At 39.1% G+C, this 24320-nt stretch overlaps 1 protein-coding gene across 2 annotated transcripts in view; it reads left to right on the top strand.

Moving 5' to 3' along the window:
• Positions 1–24320, top strand: part of vldlr (very low density lipoprotein receptor) — a 41160-nt gene that overhangs the window by 4979 nt on the left and 11861 nt on the right. For both annotated transcript variants that reach the window (XM_004910790.4, XM_002934177.5), the window contains exons 2-9: positions 13180–13299; positions 13646–13768; positions 14564–14686; positions 18633–19004; positions 20266–20388; positions 20500–20622; positions 23940–24059; positions 24140–24265. In XM_004910790.4, coding sequence (XP_004910847.1) covers positions 13180–13299; positions 13646–13768; positions 14564–14686; positions 18633–19004; positions 20266–20388; positions 20500–20622; positions 23940–24059; positions 24140–24265 — 1230 coding nt within the window. The remainder of the gene's footprint in view (positions 1–13179; positions 13300–13645; positions 13769–14563; positions 14687–18632; positions 19005–20265; positions 20389–20499; positions 20623–23939; positions 24060–24139; positions 24266–24320) is intronic.

Here is a 24320-nt window from a genome sequence, read left to right as displayed (position 1 = left end):
TAGATGCTGAACCTGTTCTATTGTCTGTGGAGGCCACTATACAAGAGGTATGCAATATACCAATAGAACTGTAAATGGAAGAAGCATTCCATATATGCAAACATAAAATTAAGAGGTTTCTATTCACCTAATAAAAGGATATGCCCTTGTAACACTAAGATTAATTCTTGCTATAATAAATGGGTATTTTTTGATGCACTTGGCCATTTTTTTTTGTGTTTTTAAAAGAACTACTTCACCTTTGAAATACTGTGTTTTCAGATAGTTGAAAAAAATGGAACCCATGTATCTGTGTACACGGTGGATTTTGGCACAAAAAAATAAAGGAAAAAACAACTCTTGTATGCTAGAAGGATGGTGGCATCTTCCGGTCAGCTAACACTGGTGGTTTTTGAAACTTTTTGTGTTTTAAAGCTATGGTGGAAGTCAGCGGGTTGACATTTTCTCAGGATGGTGTATTTATGCCCGAACAGAACACTTATTATGTCATATAGCCCTAACTCTTCTGTTATACTGCTTGTAATTGCAATATAAAACTTCCATCTCCCTTTCATGTCCTCAGCTGGAATGCCATCTCAAAGCAACTGTATTTTACATGGGTTATAAAGCCATATATAACTGCATAATGAAAGCAAATGTAATTTTAAAACTTCCAATATATTTGTAAGTGTAATTTCTATGGGAAGCAGTATTTGTTCATCCTTCATCCTGCTCTCCTACAACCATTCTAACACCCTTTAACACTGCATTTTTGAAAACCACTGGTACCCCCCTTTCCACCTGACACCTCTTCCAATACTGATCTGTACAAAATGCATATTTAGCAGTAACAGACAATCATGCAAAAGTAGCCTTTTAATTTCAAAGCATGTGAAAATTTTTTGGAGGAATTAGTCTTGGCTGGAGGGGAGCTGGTTGCACAACAGTGATTTAATCATACATACAGTGAGGATCAGCACTATAGGAAATAACAAACAGATGCACTACAACAGGAGTAACCGTAGTTGCTACGCTTACAAATAAGTTAATTATAAATTTTCATTTAATTGAATATTGGAAATCTTGTATAAAATTGAATGTAGTTTTTTCCAGTTACGTGAATTTTTGGGCGACATGGGACGGATTTGTTCATCGCTACTAAGTTTGTGTAGAACAGCCAGTCAGTTAGGGGACTGCATGAACGAGCCGATGTCCAATTGATATGTGCTGATTTCAGGCCAGATGTTGGTCGGCAGGCCCGTCGTTGGTGCCCCTACACGGCCGATACCGGTCTAAGGGACTGATATCGCAGCTAGAATCAGCCCATGTATGGCCACCTTAATTTCCACAAATGTACTTGTTGGAAAGGTTCAGAATTTACTTTGCGTGTTGTCGTGAATTGTCTGCTATAGAGGTAGAAACAATACTAATTCTACCCCATCTGACGATTCAGCCCTAAATGCTTGCCTTTGTTCGGGCACTGTTGAATGCACAATCAAAGTTTTCTGTCCTGTCCGATTGAGGAGACTGATATCCAAGGCTTTTGGGTCACCAAGTCAATCCACCATACATGCACCGAATAATATTAGAATATCTGTGCGTCTATGACCAGCTTTACACTGAATGAGGGAGACCAGTGGATCTGAAACTGGGCTGACTCTCCTAGAGGGTTTGCAACTGTAGCAGGGTGGGACTCGCTATAAATGGCAGGGTTATTCTGGCAAAAAAAATCCTATCTCTTATCAAAGATACACTGGAATTCCCAGCTTAAAGGTCAGGTAGGCTGAGATTTGGGGTAAAAAATCTTTGCTTTTCAAAGTTTTTTGGTGCTGTGGCCAAATCACTTAGATACTTTGTAATTTCTGTAACTTTATGAACTAAAGCTTAAGCTCCAAGAGGCTCTTGAATTGAAAGCCAACCGCCACTGTGGTAGACCCTTATTTAACATCTTCACTAAATATAGGGAAATACCACATTACAAATGTAGGTAACTACTGCCTTGGACAATAAATAAACCATTGCCATAATGGAAATAAACATTTAAAGCCCTAAAGCCTACCTTTTGCACATCAGACGCAATTGCAGGAGCCAGTTACACTATAAAATTCTGTAACCCACTGCATTTGTGGGAAAACATAGCAACATGCATTTGTAATAGCACTTGGCATACTGCACTTGCATAAATAAACCCTCAAATGTATAGCATCATAGTACAGGGCTTCTGTGGTAGGGTCTTTATATACTCATAGTTTTGTATCTGTAACAGACTGCATATGGTTTTGTTACATGTACACAGTAAGAACTGGTTCTTCCATCCGTTATATTTATGCTCTTTATTGGGTAAAGCTCATGACAGCTTGTTTTTCCTATGATATGGAAATGTATTGCATCAGTTGTGCTGGAAAGTCTCTAGATAAAGCTTAACTGTACATGAAAGCAGTTTTGCTTCTCCTGCTTATTTCTTTTGTTCAGTATGCATGGAATACATAGGCTTTCTCTAATGAGAGCTGTGACATTGATGCAGCTTGAGTCTGTGTTGTGCTAAGAACTCTTAAATAGACCTGTCTCACTCTGCTTTTAAAAGGCAAAACTGCCTCCCTTTTATTTTAGCTTGGTTATGGTTTTATCCCCTCTGGATTAAGTTCACTATTTCATGTAATTTCATGTGTGGGATTTATCTGAAATGTTTCGGTCATGAGGTCTTCAGATAAGGAAACTTTCTGTAACTTAAAGTACCATTCCTTAATTCTACTAAAAATATAATCATGTATGCTAGCTTAATAAAGTCCTTTAACATCTAAAAATAGTATATTTCAACATTAATTATTCCAATGGCATTTAATGTAGATCCTGCATTTTTAGCAGAAGACCTTCCAGTTCTCCATTTGCCCCATTTGCCCTAGATCCCCTATCTGTGGTGTTAGAAATTCATAAAAGAAATGACAGTAAAGAGCCAGTATATAGCGCAACATGCAGTGTTGGAGAACATACATCTCCATATTGGAGCCTGAAGTTTTAGGTCTTTCGTTCATAAAAGATGGCACAACCTTTATGGATGGGGAACCCAGTAATCCCTGCCTGCTGTGTTTTTAAGGAATGTTGGTTTACTACACAATCCTAAACATGAATGGCAGTATATATAGTCAGAGAAAGTGAAATTCGTATGTAGAAAATATTTTTTTCTGTAATCTTGATAAGTGTAACTGTGAGATCACTTTATACCTATCCCTCTGAGTCTGATGCAATTTCAAATTAATCCCAAACTCTGGTTGGAAGACTGCTTGAATTTTGCTAATACAACTCGCAATGATTTCTACATAACCTAGCTAGCTTTTAGATGCTGAATTTTTTTTTTTAATCTCAAATTTAAGTTTTGGAAATTCAGATTTCGTATTTTTAGTCTTACATCTCTGTAAAAAGCGTGTTCCCTAGATTTTTTTAAATTTTATAGCTTCTTTGCACCCAAGCATGTGGGATCTTTTTGACAAGGTTTGACACTGGGTTTTTTTTTTCCTTTGGAAATACCCAAAGATGTTAAAAATACAATGTCAATAGTTTGGCATTTTCTACTAATGTGTTTAAGGGGAGTTGAACTTCTGTCAGTTAAACGGTTAAATAGAATGATTTGGGAACTGCAATTTTCACATTTTGGATGTGTTTTACATATTACGTCCCCTTACGTCTCACCACATTAATATTCTGCTGCTATCTATTCATTTTTACTGGATTTTTAGAAGCGTATTTATTGATGCATGCAAGTTAGTTTACCAACTGATAAATCTGCTTATAGAAATTAATGTAGAGTGGTGGAATTTTAATATGGCATTAAACATGTTAAACTTTCTGCTTGGTTTTTGCTTGTGTAAGCTTATGGTAAATTAACTCCTACTGTTTACCATAAAACACACCGTATATCAACTGGGATGAGACTTATTCCCTCAGGCGTGAGCCCTCGCTTGAGTTGGAGGCCAGGTGGTTGTGTTACTGTAACTCTTAATAAATGGGTGCCAGTTGAACAATGAACTGTTTATTTACACAGCCACTTGGGAGTAATAACAAGTACAATATATGCAGGTAGTAGCATGTCACAGGTCAGACAGTACTCACAACAAATTGTTACAATGACTCTCTCCTCACAGGGCACAATGGGTTACCCCCAGCTTTCAGGTTATGGCTTCCAGTGGAACGTAGGTGATCAACTATCTAGCCCTAGGTCTGTACACTGGTAACCCTCCTCTGGGCAGTATTATACCCGGGATAATAATCCCTCTGCAATTTCTGGTCAGAAAGCGGCTCACTAGCTATCCCTGCCAGTCTATCATACCTAGTGTGATCTATTACAGGAGCTGCCTGACCTGTCTGGGCCTACCTATACCCAAGTTCCACCACAATCTTCCCACCTGCTTACTCAGGTGGAGAGCTTTCACCAAAAGGCTTACGCCCTCATGGCTGCTTAGCTTTTTATACTACACCACAGCATACCTCCCAACATTTTAAAAATGGAAAGAGGGGCAAAAATAAATGCTGCGCAAGGTGAAATTTTTTTGACCATGCCCATTTTTACAACCACACCCCCTAAAATACCACTCCCATTTGACAGATTATGAAATGTTTGAACACATTTCTGGGGGTTTTGGGGTCTTGTTTTATGTTATAACAGTTCTGTTAGTCTCATTTCCCCCAAGAGACCTGTTTAGGTTATTAGTTACAATTGTATCTAAGTGCAGGTGGGGTGTTTTAACTTTCCGGGCTCTCTGCCAAAAGCCCACTTATTTAATTGTTTGAAACAATGTTTCTAAGTGCAGGTGACGTTCATTAAGATTTCTAGGCTCTCTGCCAAAAGCTACTTTTTAATTAAATTTGTATCCTTTAGTGCAGGAGATCGATGGGAAATGAGGGACTTTTCAATAAGAATCTGGGACTGCCGGTTGAGCTGTCAAAAGAGGGACAGTTGGGGGCTATGCACCACAGTGCTACCTTATGGACAAACTGTGGAACTGCAAAAGGTCATGCTATGACCCAGGAAAAGGGACCCGCTTCTCATTACACAGAGGACCCTTATAGCTGTCCAAATTTACCAGTTCCCTACACTTGTATGAATACTTGGGTTTGTTGGCTGTTCTCATTACTTTTGATATGGTTAGTAAAACTTCCTGAAAGGGTAGACTAGAATCTGCTAGTTTAAAACTACATGCAGTAGTTGCAGCGACTGCATGCTATGCAGTCGCATGGAATTTTGCCAGAATTTCTATGTTACATTTTAAAATCTCATCAGATAAATCAGGACAAAAGGTCAGGCAAATACGGTTTGTGATGATCCAAATTTTTATGCAGGTGGCACACAGGATCGCACACTACCCCAGACCCACCCAGTGCAATGGTTATCCATGGTCACTGCTCTCGCTAGCAATTACACTTTAAACCACAAATGTACATTGGAAAGTTGCCTAATTCTAAGCAAAATTTTATTTTTGTGGTTATATCCCTTTGCAGATTTGTTTAAATCTTAAACTTAAAGTCCAAAAAAGGGGATTAAGATTAAAGTCAAAGGCAAATGGTGTACACTGGCAACCTTTTCCTACCTGGATGCAGCTTTGAGCTAGAGCACTAGCCCACAGTTACAGGTTAATCAATTCAGTACATCTAAGGAGGACATAAAGACATATAATAGGACTGTTTATATTTTTGTTTCTGTAGCCTATAACTGTAAAGGTGGCCATACACTATAAGGTCTGCTCATTTGGCAAGGTTGCCAAATGACCAGATTTTCTCTTGATATGCACACCTAAGGTGGGGGATATTGGGCAAATTTGGTTGTTTGGCCCTAGGGCCAAACGGTCAAATGAAACCGGCAGGCTGTCGGACCGAGGACAGCAACAATGATGCGCATCAAACATGCTAGATTGAATGTAAAAATAAAACTGGGTAAATAAAAATAAACCTATTTACCCAATAATTAAAACTGGGTAAATAGGCTGTGCAAAATAATAAAAAAAAATGCTTCAATGCAGTTAGTCAAACATCTATTGTATATAGGCTGGAGTGAGCAAATATCTAACAGTGGTCCACAACCACCGGGCCATGTGCTGTGCCAAACCGGTTCCCCTTTGGTCCCGGTTGAAGTCTATAATAGCTTCAAAGACAATGAAAATGAATACTTTATTGTGCTTAATTATGTGCCTAAAATGCGCCCTCCCAGTCCTTGGAAAAATTGCCTTGCTTGAAACTGGTCCATGATGCAGAAAAGTTTGGGGACCACTGGTCTAATGTAATAGCCAGAACTCAACTTCCTGCGTTGCAGCTCTCTAACCTCTGTTAGTCAGCGTTTTGAGGGGATGCCACTTGGGACATAACTGTTAAGCTAGTTTGCTCTTGATACACTCCTGCGTGCTCGGCATCAAAAGCAAACTAACAAAACTGTTATGCCTGTCTATTTACCCAGTGTTACATTTCCACTGAACTGTACCTTTTAAAAGAGATGGAAAGGTAAAAACTAAGTAAGCTTTATCAGAAAGGTCTATGTAAATACAGCCATGAGCACTCGCAGAAACGCTGCAGTCCTCTATCAAAAGAAACACAGGATTTCTTGTCTCTATTTTTGTAAACCTGTTCTTAGGGTATCTGACTTCCTCTCTCAGAAAAAATCTTCTGGGGGCCAGTGTCTGCACAGTTCTCTCCTCTCCCCTCCCACCTCCCTTAAGAATTCATAAAACTCACTCCCCCACCCTTAGGTGTCTGAGCTGTAACATCTAGACTGCAAGCAGGAAGCTATGAACACCAAGCTAAAATGGCAGCTGCAATCCGAAAGATTCTAAGGCTCTTTACTCATAAATGATAGGTATGATAAGTTTTCTGCAGCATAAATAGTGTTCTAGGTGGCACTAATGTGGCAAATCTATTGGCAGCAAAACGCCAAAATGACTTTCCTTCTCCTTTTAAGATAGTTATTTAAATCTCTGATGATTTCTGGTACTTTTATTGACACACTGGTTGTGACTGCATACATTGAGAAAATTTATATCCTTCTCTTCTGGCTCCCTTGTACAATCTTGCCAAAGATCAACCTGTTCTATTATCTTCCTGCCTTCTGTTACCACGGAAACTTGCCTTTACAGCTTTACAGGATAACTGAAATAGCCAGTTTGGCTTCCAGCTTGATGCAGAGCGTGCCCTGCTGGAGACAAACTTTAGAACATGCTCACTGACTTATTTATGCCCATGCTTTAGCCATTAAAATAAAAAACAAAAAAACAAAAAAAGACATTGGTAGTTATTAAAAGTATACAGTGACTAAGAGGAAGGCAAATAATTTAAAAAAAAAAAAAAATTATATATATATATATCTCTATATATATATATATATATATTTTTTTTTTTTTTAATTATTTGCCTTCCTCTTGTCTCTTAGGCTAATGCCAGAAGAGGCGTAGAGCAGATATTTTTGGCAAGCAGAAAAGCGTTTGCTGAAAATACTGCCCTACGCCTCCTAAATTTGCCTGCACTGAATGAATGAAAGATACGCTCGGGTGCAGGCACATGTAGCCGAAATACACACAAAAACGCGAGAGAATGCAAACTCTTGCGTCTTTGTGGATTTCGTCTACATGTGCCTGCACCCGAGCGTATCTCATTCATATCTAATTTTCTATTTCTGCCAGACGTTGTAGAAAGACTGACGCCAAGATCACAAGTGGAAACAGTTACCAGTTTTCACAGTTCGCATCTGCTGCGTGTGTAACTTCGTTGCATGCAGTTCATGCTGCAGGTGTGCCCAGCATAGTAGGTGTTTATAAGTTACAATATTATTCCCATGGCACTCTTGCATGCAGTTTCTTAAAAATCCATAAGCGGGAAAAGCCAAGAAGACCCAGTTACTCAAGTAACATTCAAGTGCAGAGTATATTGTCTGTTTTACAAAGCAATGCTGACTGAGCTTCTAATTGAGTTTATAAGTTGGGTTGTAAGGCAGCAGTGGTCAAGTCCTATCTGATTGTCTCCTAGTGATTAAGAAAAAGTTAAAGTAAAGCAAAGGAAACAACCCCACAGCAGTTTTTAAAATGTGTAACTAATAAACAGGATATTTTTAACATAAAACAGCCTAGCAAAAGGGCTTAAAGCAAAATATTTGGCTATTTTCTGCAGAGTCCAGCAAAAGTAATTATGATAAAGGATCTAGCAATAAATCTTTAACTTTATTGGTCACACAATGTGTCCTGCCAACTTTTTGAGGCTTGTTTGGTTAAAAAGCCTTTTGGTTGATGACCTGTGTAATCAGGACAGGTGAACATTTTCAGCTAGATCCTGCCTGAATTCGGTCTTTCACATATTTCACTTTTTTTTTTGCGGAATTTTTCTTGATTTGGGATAGCAAAACTAGACACTGATGTGCGGCTGAAAGTGTCGTTGGTGTAACATTTAATCTGCAATTCATGCCATTCTTAGAAACTAATTGTTTTCATTTATTCTTTTTATCAGTGACGGGTATGTGTTGGCCATTTCTCTGCCAGAATAAATAGGCGGGCAAATTATATGCCGTTAGCCATATTGAACAGCTTTCGGTAATATACTCAAAATATAATGTGTGTATGCAGCCCACCCTTTTTGTTATAGGTACTTTGCCAATATGTACTGCCAAACATAATGGATAAGTGGGAACAACCTAGCATGTTATGCTGAAAATTTAAATCCTTGGTATGGAAGTATCCTCATTCTGTGAGCATAAAGGGTTATGACAAATCCTAACATTTCTGACTCGTTGCCCTTTATTCATTGTTCTGATTTATGAGACAAACTTCTGACTGCTTGTTAAGTCTTACGATTATTTTTGTTGCTATGGTTTTGACACTTTCAGTAGAAATGTGTAAAAATATTTAGACATGTTAAAGCAGGGTCATTGGTGAATAAATGTATTTGGAGCTTCATGTTCTAGAAAATTGTTTTTTCTCAGCAGAGATGCAAACATCTGTCTTTCCAGCTGTTCATGAATGGGTCAACACCCAGTCTCTGGCCAGTGGAGGCTGTTAGAAAGCATGCTGACTATTAGAACTATAGCTTTCCCATTGGGAAGATTAGATAAGTTCACAAGTTGGGGAGGTTTTGTCTGAATAGTTTTTTGTAATAAGCTTTTAAACAACTCAGGCCTTTAATAACCTCTACTCTCTTCCCTAGCCCCTTTCCCTTGATGTTACTCAGGCTTTTCCCTTTGCTCTGGTTTTTCCTTCTGCTTGTAAATATCGCCAAAAGAACACAAGTTCAGGGAATCTATTTTTCTTTGAACACCTATCTTTTGCAGAAGCTACTTAAAAGGAGACTTTACCTAAAAATGATGAGCAAAGTAGTGCTAGTGTTTTAGAAATTGGCCATTCTTACCATCAGTCCCTTCCCTAGTGGGACTTACAATCCCTATTGCATCTTACACACACTAGGGTCTGTTTTAGCAGAAAACCTTTAAAATGCCTGGATGATTTGCAGTATGAAAGAAATGGTGTACACTGTACTTTGAGATATTATAGTGGTTTGATGTTTTTTACCACAAGGGTCATTTGTTTAATAACATTCACTGCCTTAGATACTTTTTATAAAAATTTAATTTGCATGTATAAAACATTGTAAGAATGAATACACATGGGGTGTTTTGCTTTAATTATGTTCATAAATTTCCTAAAACACACTAGTAGCAGTAATTTGAAAGTATGTGCTTTTTCATAGACCATTGTAATAATTTGATTGTTGGTGAATGGTCATTATGGCAGAACCATTGCTGCACTGATACCAAGACCCTTCTAGGGGCTCTAGGTCCTAATGATACTAACTCACCCTAACTACTGACCTGTGTCGAAGGACAGGAATGGAAACTGCCTATCACTGGGTAAATTCGCCAGCAAGTGCACAAATGATTGTGTTGGGGGGCCATCTTGTGAAAGTCGTGGCGCCGCGTATGCCATCGCACTGGTGATTTGCATTCTCGACGGTGGGATGGCATTTCGGGGAGATTAGTCGTCCGAGACAAGGGAGATTTATCGCGGGCGACTAATCTCCCCGTGTGCCACAGCCCTAAGGGCTTGCTCATTATGCACATACGTGTGAAGTAGAATGAATCTATGCATCCTATATTGTGTGCATAATGAGGGAGCTGGGGCACTCACAAGTGTGCCCCAACATGGCCACCTGCACTCTGATAAGAATGCCTAAGCACACACATTGCTGTGGCCAACACCACCCATGATAGCTTGGTCATCTACAAAATTCTAACAATGTAGGTGCTATGGGGAAATTGAAACTTGGGTGCCCCAAAAAATTCATCGTACATAGCTTGGTGCTAAAATTCTTAGGCCTTTGTCACACTTTTTATCCCTAGACATGCCAGTAAGATCACTGCAGATAGTTACATTTGAAAGCATTCATTTATCTCTTGCTGTCAGTATACCCAAACTTTTCTTCTTTATAGCACTCCTGTGCTGCTTGCCCTACTCTTCCTTTTGCATACATGTAATGTCAGCATAAAAATGAAGGAAGACAATGCCCGTGGAATGCATGATCATCTTTAACTTTTCTCTCATCCTTTTGTTTGGTCTTTAGTGGAACAACCATATGGGCCATGTGTGTGTGATATTTTTTAGGTATTCTGGTGGGCCAGTCCATAACTGGCAAGCACAATGTTTATGGCTGTAGTTGATCTTTGTTTTAAATTATTCTTATTAAGCTGAAATATTGCATATTCTAAAATATACTGCATACAACTGTCCCTCTATTTAGGGACATGTGTGATGAAGTAATATATTTTTTTTTTTTTTTTTTGTGTTCACTTTTAAATAAACTGTGCGAATATATGGTGGTGGGGTTTAAACAGGTCCCAAGCATTCTGGATAATTTCTATACCTGTGCAAAATTACTTGTTTTCACACAATTTTTTGTGCACTCAACTTGTGTGCTGACCTCAAATGTTGGCTTAGAGGGAACACTGGCTGCACATACTGGTGTAAAAAGTACTCTAAATATCCATGACTGATCTTTATATTTATTCATTTAACCTTCAGTAGGACCTGCAGAGCATATCTATGCAGTTTATTAAAGGCAAGAAAGGTCAGTGTGTTTGAAAAGATCCATTTTGAAACTGTTAGCACTGCAATATCAAAACTGCAAACTATAGAAGCAGAATTGTTGGATTGGATTAAATATTCGTTCCCACTGAAGCCCAGAAGTAAGCAAAGCTGAACAGAAGACAGGTTTACATGTTAATACTATAGCTTTAAGCTGTAACACTCCACCCATTATTCAAGACTTTCTGAATTGGTTATGTGATGGGGGGGGGACCACTCCGGTCATTAATTTAATCTTAAATATTAATGAATGGTGCTGACTGTATTGTAAATGTTACTGGATTTTTTTATTTATCTTTTCTTTTTGATGTTTTGCCCTCCCTCATGTGCTCTGCAGAATCTGCAAAGGCAAAGCTCTTTAATTGTTTTCCCTAGTAAACTTTACAGTGCCTGTTTAACTGCTGTGACTGAAACAGGAGATGTGTGTTTTTCCTCACTTTGTTAATGGACTTTTTAATTGACTTGTTTTATTTACTTAAGAAAAGCTCCTATCCCCTCTAATCCTCCCCCTTGTCAGTATTTTAGGAATGTACCACAGTCATGCTGGCCTATTAACATTACTCATGTGGGATACCATTCTGTTTCCTACAAATGTCCATGTCTGTCTTTCAGGGAAAGTAAATATTTACTGTATATGAACTATGGGTATCTTTAGTTAACTTGCCTGCTGAAATGACCTCTCCTCTCCATGTTCAGTGGCCAAAAAAACTGGGCGCTTGCAGCTGGTGGTTTTGTAATGTTTGCCCAAAAATGCACCCCCTTCCCATTTCTGCATACTTAATGATAAAACATGTTGACAAGGAAAATGTGTTCCTAGATGGGGTTTTCAATTGGATTAGTACCAGCAGCTGTATGTTACCAACTTTCTGGCTGTAGTTTAGAATGTAATCGGCCTGGTCCCATTTATTCACTTTTTTTTCTCCAGGTCCTAGAATGTAAGTGGCCTGGTCCCATTTATTCATTTTTTTTTCTCCAGGTCCTAACAGTCTGATTGCATGGAAGAAGGTGGAGGGGGGGTAAACATGGGCAGATACTTTCCTTTCTTTGTGGGATTTTCCTTTTCTTTGCTCATATACACAGTCCAGTATGGTATAGACTAAGCTAAGCATTTTTAAGTCAACAGTGTGGCCAGTTTAAATGTATGCTATTAATTGCCTTTTGACTGTACAGCTGTGGGAAACCAGTTATAAAAAAAGCTCATAATTATGGAGAGACCATCTCACAAAGACTTCATTGTAACCTAATTTTCATTTCTAAAAATTTCTAAGTTTCCTTTTTCCTCAGTCATAATAAACTGTACTTTGTAGTTGATCCTAACTAATATATAACCTTTTTGTGGAGGCAAAACAATCTTATTGGGTTTATTTTAATGTTTATGGTTTACTAGGCTAAAAGTATGGTATTCCAAAAAGATCCCTTACCTGGCAAACTCCAGGTCCTGAGCATTGTGGAAAGCTGCCATAACCTGTACTGCAATTGACAATAAATACGGCCTATTTAATCTAGTCTTACTGTTGTGAATGGTACATTTTTACATAGAAAAATATTGACTCTTCTCCTCCCCCAACCTTCTGCATTGAGAACTGGAAAGAGAATAAGACCAATATACACTTGCCATGTACTAGAAAGCACTATATTTCAAGCATCCATGTGTCAGCAGCCAAACTACACTATTATTGGCTAAGTCTACCCCCTATTTTTGTCTGCCTCGGCAGTCATAGAAGCAGCGCAGAATGTATTGTACCTGCACCAGAAAGAGCAAGTAACATCTTGGTTCGGTTATGTAGCTCTGGCTGCGTGCCCTCTGTTAAGAGTGGAAACCTAATAGTTTGGAATACATCTGTAATGTCTGGGACTTTTGGGCTTTTCTGAATAAGGGGTCTTTCTATAGCATAGACCACAATATGGTGAGGCTACTAAACATTTTAACATTAAAAAAACAGATTTGTTTGGCCGCCAACATTTTTGTATAAACAATTGGGTACAAAAGAGGAAATAACTATACAACTTTAAGAATTCTATAAATGGCATTCCTGTGTTTCGACACTTTCTTGATAATGGATTCTATATGTGGATTAACATTATTTTTCTACTCCTCTAGCAACAAAAACCTTATGTGAAGGGTCACAATTTCAGTGTGCAAATGGGCACTGCATTACTTCATTGTGGAAATGTGATGGAGATGAGGACTGCTCTGATGGCAGTGATGAGAGTTCATGTGGTAAGTTGGCTCAGTTGAAATATATCAATATTTGTTATATACATATATGGCTGTTTTGGAAGATTCCTCCTCCTTCTCTTCCTCAAAAAAAACCTGGGGCGAGAAGTAGGGAGACGGCCATAGGTATACTACTGTGTGCTTATTTCTGTTGAAGGTCCTTGTGCCATGCACCTGTATTATGCAGATTTGGGCCAGGAATTTCGCATCCTAAAACACAAGCTCTGAATGAGTGATAATACAGGCACGCTGAGCTCCTTTTAACAGCTGAGAACCTTGGTTGTGCATGCCAATATGAAGACTTAAGCTCCTTGTCGAATAACTTTAATTTTGTTTTTCTTTCCCTCAGTGAAGAAAACCTGTGCAGAGACTGACTTTGTCTGTAATAATGGTCTGTGTGTCCCAAGGCGATGGGAGTGTGATGGAGACCCAGACTGTGAAGATGGATCAGATGAAACCGCAGAGCTATGCCGTGAGTGAGCTCCCCCCAACTCTTGCCCCACATTTTACCTATGTAGTGTATCCCTCTGCAATGGTGGTATTTTGCCTACAGAGCTGTTAAATGGTATGGCAGTAAAAGACCTGAGGGGTCATTTACAGTGCCCCTTAAAGCAGGTGCAGGAGCACTAAAGAATGCAAGAATACAACCCTAAAAAAGAATCTTAATGCTGCATGTATGTAGCAGCATTCAGTAAAACTGCTCTTACAGGTGCCTCATAACTTATTAAAGTGGTCAAGCGGTGCTTCAGTTGTTTTACATTGCAGTGGTAATTCTGAAGCGTGTACTACTTGAGGTTTAAATATACGTCGATACTCTATTTAAAAGCTAATGCTATTTTTCTTTGCATACTCATGTCAAGCAACTTATTTATTTACACCACAGGGCTTATTTAAAAGTTAAGGAAAAGTGTAAAGAGTAGAACTGAGTGCTTAAATACCATGCACCATGACTTGTATCCTCAACCCTGGAATTACATAATTAGCAACACTGACCCTTTTCCTATTTGGCAGCTAGATTCCTATTTTAGCTTCTAGATTCATAGCTCAACATTAAAACCTACAAGCAGTGCATTAATGCATACCTGAAATCAGGCAGTATGGTGTAATTTATCTTTATTTTAAATGATCAGTCATGCTGACAGGAGTAAATTTACAGTTCAGCTAGAAATGTCAGTCATTGGCCTGTCAGTAGCTAGGAACAGGTTTTACACTGAGTAGCATTTAGCCAGGACATTATACACTGATAAATGTATCCATTATCTTTCAGATATGAGAACATGCAGGGCTACTGAAATAAGCTGCGGTGCCCGTTCAACACAATGTATCCCCCTCTCCTGGAAATGTGATGGGGAGAGTGACTGTCCTAATGCAGAGGATGAAGAGAACTGTGGTAAGAGCAAAACAGCTAGTGGATTGTTGGCCTGTCTTACCAATATACAGTATATTTAAATTGCTTATTAATTAGGGCCTCATGGGGCCCCATATACATTCTGGGCCCCACTGCAGCCACAGGGGCTGCTTCCTCTGTAGTTATACCCCTGAAGACAGCTGTCATTCTGTAGGATCATTGGTTCTTATATCCTTTCCCTTGCGACATACATACCTACAACTCACATTTAAATTCATGCTTCCTATCCCCACATTATAGCCTCAACATGTTTACACAGCTATTTGTAGTGATTAGCATTCATATAAGTCCCTATCTTTCTCACACACTGGGTAACTTTCATCAGGAGCCAAGTAACCATCCTGTATGTCTCTGGGCTTGTTGGAAATCCCCACAGAGACCGTACAAACTTTGTAAATAGTGCCAAGGCAAGAATCAAATCCAGGACCCCCAGAGCTACAAGGCAGAAGTGTTATGTCCTTTAAAGCACAGTATCAAAGACCTGCAGATCACATCAATTTAATGTAATAGTGATACCACATCTCAAAACATTGTTTTCACTCCATATTGGCTTTAATTTCCCTTTATCCTATTACTGGCCCCCAAATGTTCCTTCACCCTTTCTTCCCAGTCGCCTCTTTAGTGCATGAAGTATCCACTGCTGCTTCTGCATTCTAGAAAGAAGTAGTTAGAGTAGGGATTATGGGGATGGGGGTTTAAGGTAGAGAGCAGTGAGTTAAAGCTAAAGCAGGGAGAAAATCTTTGCAAAATGGATTTAGAAAAAAAATAATTGTGTTGTAATGGACAAGTTATTGCATATAAACTTGGCCAGGGTTAAATGTCTTGTAGTGTAGGTATAGTTTATTTACAGAATTATAGAGTTCTCTTTACTTTTCACGATGAGAATGTGGAGACTTTTTTTTTTTTTCTGAGACTTTCTTTTTTTTTTTTGTGAGAATGCTCACTGGCTCACTGAGGTGTGCAATGGCCCCTATTACTGTGTGATAAGGTTTGTGGGCTGACTGTCATTGGATAATGCAAATACAGTAGTCTTGCTTTCCATTTATGGCTGCCTTCTGATATAAAATTGGTGTATTTTATTTTAAGGTTATTTTAAGGTAAAAGGTGCATAGGGCGGAAGACAATCTGTTTTACAAGTATGGTTTGGTGGTGTTCTGACTGGGAATCATTTATTTTGCGGTCTTCATGGTTAGAAGGGTCGCCACGCAGCACTGAAGTGTAAAATGATTTTGCTGGCATAGATTAGATATATTGCTGGGAGCTTGCAACAATATCAAATATGTATCCATGCCCCTCAGGGAAATTTACCAGCTGTGGTTAAGATTGGGACATTAACAGTATAGCACAGTGCTGTCCAACTGGCGGCCCGCGGGCCGCATGCGGCCCGCGACCCCCCTCTGTGTGGCCCCCCACATGTCTGGCTGCTTTGATGGCTTACCTTTGTGTAAGCTTTAAATGGTATCAGTACTGAGATTAACTGGCCCCCTGCATGGTTCTCACCTCAGATTCAGGCTGTAATCCCTCTGTATTGTTTAAATATATAATCCCCTGTGTTTTTCACACCTTTTAATACCTGCATTTTTCACCCCCTGCAGTGTTCACACCTCAGGCTCAGACTGTAATCACTCCCATTGTTCACTTCTTCACACCTCAGACATAGGTACTGTAGGCAGAATATGGCACATACAGCCAACATAGGGCAGGTAGAGTATGGCACACACAGGCAGCATAGGTCAGGGAGGGAATGGCACACACAGGAAGGGTAGGACAGGCAGAGTATGGCACATACAGCCAGCATAGGGCAGGTAGAGTATGGCACACACAGGCAGCATAGGTCAGGGAGGGAATGGCACACACAGGAAGGGTAGGGCAGGCAGAGTATGGCACACACAGGCAGGGTAGGCAGGCAGAGTATGGCACACAGAGGCAGCTTAGGGAAGGCAGAGTATGGCACACACAGGCAGGGTAGGACAGGCAGAGTATGGCACACAGAGGCAGCTTAGGGAAGGCAGAGTATGGCACACACAGGCAGGGTAGGACAGGCAGAGTATGGCACACACAGACAGCATAGGACAGGCAGAGTGCTGCCTGTGTGTGCCATACTCTGCCTGCCCTATGCTGCTTGTGGGAGGTGAACCTGGCATGGGTTTGTTGTGGGAGTTTGTTAGCAGTTGGAAATAGCCATTAAATGGTCCCTAAGGTGTGTAATTATGTACTGGGGGTTGCTCTGCTATCCACAGGGGAGGAGGAGGCATATGGAATTTAAGGGTATATCTTAATATGACATAATTCTTTCACATATGAATGATGGTTGATATCCCCACAGTAAGGACCAAACATTTGGGATTTTGCTGTGCTACCACCATTGTGATAAAATAGGTGTGGTTTTGAAGTGGGTGTGGTTTCAAAAAGGGGAGTGGTCAAAACTGGCTTCCATTAGCGGCCCTCCACCATGTATGCTAGAGAAATTCCGGCCCTCGGCACCGTAGAAGTTGGACAGCACTGGTATAGCACATTCATCCTTACTGTATTGCAATTTGTGTATTTTTAAGCTCTAGAGTTAATGTACATTTTGATCTCAGTCAGTATGTTGACATTTAACTTGGTCTCTTAAATGCCATACGGTTCTTACCAGGTAAACTCTTGTCCCCTTATCAAGCATATGTTTGTCTAAGCAACTTAATCGGTACACTTTTTATGAGAAAGCATTTGGTTTGCTTAGTTCATGAGGAATCTCTTCACAAGATGGCAGATTTATTATTCTATCTGAGTTTTGTTCAACCAAGTGTAGGTTTGCTAGATATGTGTATCACCATGTTTTGGGTCTCACTAGTCCTTTCTATGGTGGATGGTCACCGATTACTTGCTACTTGACATAATCTGTGATGCTGACTGTCAGACATGACTGCCATGCATCATTAATTCCTTGTGTGGGGGGTTTATTACATTATGGGGAAAATAGGTTGCCTAGCAGCACATGGCACTGACTGTGACAAGCTTCTACCAAGGCTCTTTGAGGCTGTACCCACCTGCCTTTTTTTCATGCCATTGTAGATAAATTACAATAAGTGAGAGCCTGCTTAGACCAGTAATTTGGTTTTTCCTGGTCATGTTTATCCATTGTATACATGTCAAAGTAGTTAAATACTAGCTGATAAAAAAAATCATAAACTGTCCCCCAAATTTAAGGCACTCTAGAAATGGTTTAAAAATCAACTGAACATTATGGGGCTGATTGCATTTTGGGCATATCAAGGGTTCGAATGCATTATAAAAAGGGATGTTTAGAATTCAGGATTTAGTTCTGGATCACAGCACTTTATTGATTTGGGCAAATAAGCATTTTGAACTGGTTCAGCTCAATATTTATAAGCCTTTAAAGCATTGGTTAATTGAACCCTTTCTCTCTTTCTCATATTTGTATATGCAAATTATGGTTTGGATTTGATTAAGTAATTGGGCAAATCTTTTGTGCGTGATTCTGTAGCTGACCAAAATATGGGTTTGTTGCATTCCTAATTCTGATTTTCCCTTTACATGCATAATCCACAAATGCTTGTAATTATGCTTGAAGAGTCTATAGTAACCAATGGTTAAAAATGTGACACCAATGCTCCTAGGACAACTCAATTATGTTTAGTTTTAAGCTGCCCTGTCGTTGTCTACAAAGGTCAAGATGCTCCACAATGTAACTGTATAGTGCAAAAAAAAGGGGTAGGCAGAAGAGGTACCTACTTAGCACCCCCCCTCCCAAATATAAAAGTGTCAAAGAACAGCAGAGGTATTTCATAGGCAAGCTGCATCTTTATATTTATGGAGGGCTACTTCTGCTTCTGAGTCCTAGCTGTACACCAGATGTACACACTTGTGTGTCCTGACGTGTGACAGAGCGACACATACATATTTAATCTGCTTTACTTTTCTGTAGGAAATATAACCTGTAGTCCAGCTGAGTTCACTTGCTCCAGTGGCCGTTGCATTTCCAGCACTTTTGTCTGCAATGGCCAAAATGACTGCAGTGATGGAAGTGATGAAGAGAACTGTGTCCCTCCCACTTGTGGAGCTCATGAGTTCCAGTGCAAGAATTCTTCGTGCATCCCTCTTAACTGGGTTTGTGATGATGATTCCGATTGTGCAGACCACTCCGATGAGTCTCTGGAGCAGTGTGGTCGCCAGCCTATAGCTCCCCAGAAGTGCAGTGCTAATGAAATGCCTTGTGGTTCTGGAGAATGCATACACAAAAAGTGGCGCTGTGATGGAGACCCAGATTGCAAGGACAAGAGTGATGAAATGAATTGCCGTAAGTCTTTAGTTGTGCTGGCCAGTTCCATATTAATCTTAGAGAATCTTTAACCTAATTTAATTTAACTTAATTCTAACCTTAAAACCAATGCCTATACCAGTATTTAGTGTGATGCAGACAATGGAATTCATTCCACATGAAATTACTTTAAAGGAAATGTCAACCTAAAAAATAATTTAACTAATGGAGAACATAATTCTAAGTAGCTTTGCAGTATGAATTTATTAAACTTGTAGTGCTTTAAGTTATTAGTAAATATAAATGCTATTGAAGGCAGCATTTGATTAACTCCTGGTTATGACTATTTAAACAATGTTGGAAAAGCCAGCCTCCTCTAGCAAGACAGGTCTGTTAGTCTGCTGGCTTGTGTTACATTGTTTCATTGCCCAGAGCCACCAGGGCAGGGAATAGAAAAGGATAAACACTGCTTTTTAATAGCAATAATATATACAAATTAACCACTACAAGTTTGGAATGAATGTATGTTGTAAAGTATATTAGAATTGTTTTCTTAGGTAAAAAAATGTTTTGGTTTTTTTTGGGTTGACATGTGCTTTTAATAGGAAATGAATAATAGAATGCTGCTTAAGATAAATTGTAAAAATAATCTGACAGAATGGCAAATATTTTTTGTTTCCAAGTGTCCCGGACCCCAGTAGCCTAATAGCAATTGAAATTTCAGGATAGGTAGACTAAATATGGAAAGGAAAATAATTCTTACACCACACAAAATTGAAAATGATGCCACACAGCATCTTAATGTCTGCATCAAATATGAAGTCTAAGGTGAATTTAGAGCTAATCTCTTGGCATATCAAGTAATATGGCAGCTACAGCTGAGACAGTTCAAGTAAAAGGAAAATTAACTAATTTAACTACGAGGTCAACGATGGATAACAGAAAACCAGTGGTTGTTGCTGAAAACCTCTGCAGTTAAAATGTCTGTCAGTGTTTCTATGGGAAATGTACAGATGTAGCAGTGACAGGTGGACCTGCTCTTCCACCTGAAAAGTTTGTTTTCATGTGCTTAGAATGGAGTAAACAGTATTTTCTAAATTACTTTAAAGGGGAAATGTTGCTATAAAAGCATTCTCAATTGTAAGGGAAGCCATTATATTTCAAAATGTAAGAAAAAATTGCTAGGGTTTGTTTATAGACTTGGTACCTTTTTAATGTCTACTATGTATAAGTCTAGCACTAATCCTAGTCTATTCAGGATGTTCAATAGTTACCTACTGCTACTTTTATTTTGTTGCAGCATCTCGTACTTGCCAACCAGACCAATTTAAATGTGAAGATGGAAATTGTATTCATGGCAGTAGACAATGCGATGGTGTGAGAGACTGCCTTGATGGTACTGATGAAATACGCTGTAAAAATGGTGGGCACATAATAAAAGTGGCTTTATTTGCGGTGTTATGTCTGTTCAGCAAAATCGATAAGCTTCTCTCTCATGGTTATCCCTCATTTCCCTTATACTGACCGTCTTCAGTCAATCAGTGCTCAGGACCTGGTAAATTCAAGTGCAGATCTGGAGAGTGCATCGATATTGCCAAGGTTTGCAACAAGCAAAAAGACTGCAAGGACTGGAGTGATGAGCCAATAAAGGAATGCTGTAAGTCTGATCCCATCCTAAAACTAGTGAAATACATTTAGCTATTTTGATACTAGTGCATGTATAAATATTTCCAAAACTTCGTTATGTTGTGTTCAGTTTATTATTTTATGATCCTGTAGCACCATAACGAAATGGATTTTGTATGCATTTGTATGTAATTAGCTGATAATGTGCATTTTTATATATTGGCTTATGAAGCTGTAGTTTATATAAACTATTTATACAGTCACTGGGGGCTACCATTCATGGTTGCAATAAAGGCTAATGACACTCGGGGCATTTAGACTGCTACTATTTTTGGCCTCGGCAGTGAAAATGCCCTATTAGGTGGACTTCTGTTTAATAATTTAGTCTGTTACTGTGGTGATAGACTTCCTGTGTGTCAGTCCTATGGGCTATGGGGTCTATTTGTTCAAATTTACCTTTTCTGGCAATCTTGGTCTCACTGCTAGTGTTTGCTATATTCGTTACACTGAGTTATTACCATATTTTGGCACTTCCCGGCCATTGGAGGCTATGCTCTGTGTTCTGCAAAACTTTCATTTTCATAATGATAAATATTAAAACTATTGTATGCTAAACATATTAACTGTGTGAAAATTTAGCTTGATTTTTCTTTTCAAGAAATATTTGAAGGTGCAGGGCAAACACACTTGTGTTTTTTGTTTAGTCTTTCCTAGGTCTTGTCTAAAAGACACTGTTGAAGCATGCAGCTGGGTGTGGAATTGCATAAGGCAAGTTGTTGGTTAGGATGCCTTGGGAAAATTGATGCTCCTTGTCGATGGCTTACATCTGAAGTCTGATCAGACAAGTTGTACTGTGGGGTAGGACTTGGTTACCTGGTTGCTAAGAAAATGATGTTTCTGGTTTTAAGGTTTCTGACTTTCCATTGCTTTGAGTGTAAGTTGCTGGTAAAACATTTTTGCTTTCTCTACTGAAGTAACAACTGAGTTGGTGCTATGTTCTAAAATGTTCCACAATCCCATAGGCAGTAAGTACACGGGAGGCATGTAACTTCCTGATATTCCAAGAGGTTGTGTAAATGAGGCCAATGCTAATGAGAAGCACTTTGTCTTAAGGCCAGCTTCTGTCTCTTCTCTGCTATTACTTACGATATGCTTTTAATGCATGACTGGCTGGTGTGGTCTTCATAGACCATCCAGCCCTGCCACAATTTAGAGTGCAACATGCTGGTTGGCTAATTTAGGTTTCTCTTTTTAAAGCACAAAGGATGCTGGGAACAGATGCAATTATCATGTGACATGATGCAAGGAATGCTTGCTGTGTATAGTTCTCCTGCATCTACCGGACGGTCAACTTGAGAACAGCGACACAAGATTAAATGATATCTGACTCAAACTATAATTTTCTTAATGCATTTTGGTTGTGTTAATGGATCCAGCCTATTATAAATTTTGGTTCATCTAAGCAATTTGGCTGTTCAGGTGCTGTCAGACTAAAGGTTTGAGTCAGTGTGAATAGATACATTTTTATATAGCCTTGAGACAGTGGGGTGGATTGTTTACTGTGACCAGCAGACATTCCCTGTGGGCAGCACACAGGCAATATAGTTGATGAGGTATGGCCAGTGTTACATACTTGATGGCAAATATTTAATGGAATGTGATACAGTACTCTTCCCCATAGTTTTAAGTTTGCCCTATGACTTTTTGCTAAATGGAGAACCTTTATGCCATGACTTCAACAGAAGAAAATGACACACGTGTCATCACAAAACCAAACTATGTTTAAGGGTGTAAAGGGCTTCTTTCCCCATTTTCCCTCTTTTTATTTGTACCTGTGCTTTGAGGAAGATGTATCCATGTTTTATAGTAACCGAATGAAGCCTTGAAAAGCAGATATGTGACTGTTATAAATGTGGGGTTTTTTATGTTCCGTATTAACCACTTTGAAACATGCATGAGCATAAGCAAAGAAAGTGTGACTGGCAAGGAATTGCTACAGTTTTGTCCACTAGAAAACATGCAAATGCCAATAAAAATACAGCGCTAAAGTAGATCTTTAAAGCACTGACTTGACTGTGGCAAAATTAACTTTGTCACCCAAATTAAAATATAACCTTTGTTCTGTATGTGATGCTGGCATTCTGCTGTTTGTATCATTCATACACAGCTGCTATGTCCCTAACCTTCTGTTGTCAGCACCCCCCCCCCCCCTCATAAATTTTCACTGGTGAAATAAACCCCTGAAATTGAGTTATGTGGGCAATGGCAGACCTGACTGGCTTTAACCTCTGTATGCAAGGCTGTTTCCAGTTGTACAGCATTGCTGACTGTACTAGATTAGGGCCTATTAAAGCAGGTGACCCTTCTAATTGAATCCAACTTTAAATGTTGCATTAATTTCGAATGTAAGAAGTTAACAAAGCTATACGTTCAGAGCAGAAATGTAAGTGAGTTTACATTCTAAGATGAAACTGCATACCTGTCTTAATTTACTGTTTGCTGTTACCCCTTTTCATCATAGAATAAATATATTATGGCAGGTAGCAAGTGATGTGAAAACCCCACTTGCTGTGTGTACATTATTACATAGCAAAGTGCATAAGATACTTATTACTATGGGTTCCTTACACCTGAGATTTTTAAAATTTTTAAATTCCCACAAGCTAGTGTTTTCCCAGTTTGAGGGACTGCCCTCTAGGCTTCTAGAATAAGGTAAGGAGTAGATGTTTCTTGGCTGCCATTGATAGTTCTAGAGCAAGATGATTGGCATGTTTTGAGATATAGACCACTAAAACACATAGGGGCAGATTTATCAAAATGTGAGCTTCCCAAAGGAATGAATGGAACACAGGTGAGTTTTTATGTATTACGCTCTAAGCTCGCATTTTGATAAATCTGCCCCATAGTGTTACTAACCCGAAGAGCAAAGGATTGTGAGCTTTGAAACAATGGTGCCTAAAAACCACTATTATAGTCAATAAAATTACATACAGGTATAGGACCCATTATCCAGAATGCTCGGGACCAAGGGTATTCCGGATAAGGGGTCTTTCTGTAATTTGGATCTCAATACCTTAAGTCTACTAAAAAATCAATAAAACATAAATTAAACCCAATAGGATTGTTTTGCATCCAATAAGGATTAATTATATCTTAGTTGGAATCAATTACAAGGTTCTGTTTTATTTCTACATAGAAAAAGGAAATCTGTTTTAAAATTCTGAATTATTTGATTAAAATGGAGTCTATGGGAGACGGGCATTCCGTAATTCGGAGCTTTCTGGATAACTGGTTTCCGGATAAGGGGTCAGATACCTGTACTACCACTTGGTCTCTTGCTCCTTACAGATGTCAATGAATGTGAAGTGAATAATGGTGGCTGTTCTCATTTATGCCATAACCTGGTGATTGGCTATGAATGTGACTGCACTGCTGGCTTTAAGCTAATTGATCGGAAAACATGTGGAGGTAAGACATTTTCCCATAGATCCATTCAGATGCTTGATAAAGGATGGTGGTGTAATCAGAACTTGTGGCTATTTAAATAGATATAGATGAATGCCAAAACCCGGAAATCTGCAGCCAGATCTGTGTGAACCTGAAAGGTGGTTACAAATGTGAATGCAGTAAAGGATATCAGATGGATCCATCCACTGGTGTTTGCAAGGCAGTAGGTAAGTTCCTTCTCCAAATGTCCTATTGCTATTGCTGAGTAAATGGATTGCATCC

Source organism: Xenopus tropicalis, chromosome 1 (genome assembly GCF_000004195.4).
Source record: "Xenopus tropicalis strain Nigerian chromosome 1, UCB_Xtro_10.0, whole genome shotgun sequence".
Lineage (NCBI taxonomy): Eukaryota > Metazoa > Chordata > Amphibia > Anura > Pipidae > Xenopus > Xenopus tropicalis.
Note: the sequence above shows the minus strand (reverse complement) of the source record. Positions and strands in the feature narration are given on the sequence as shown.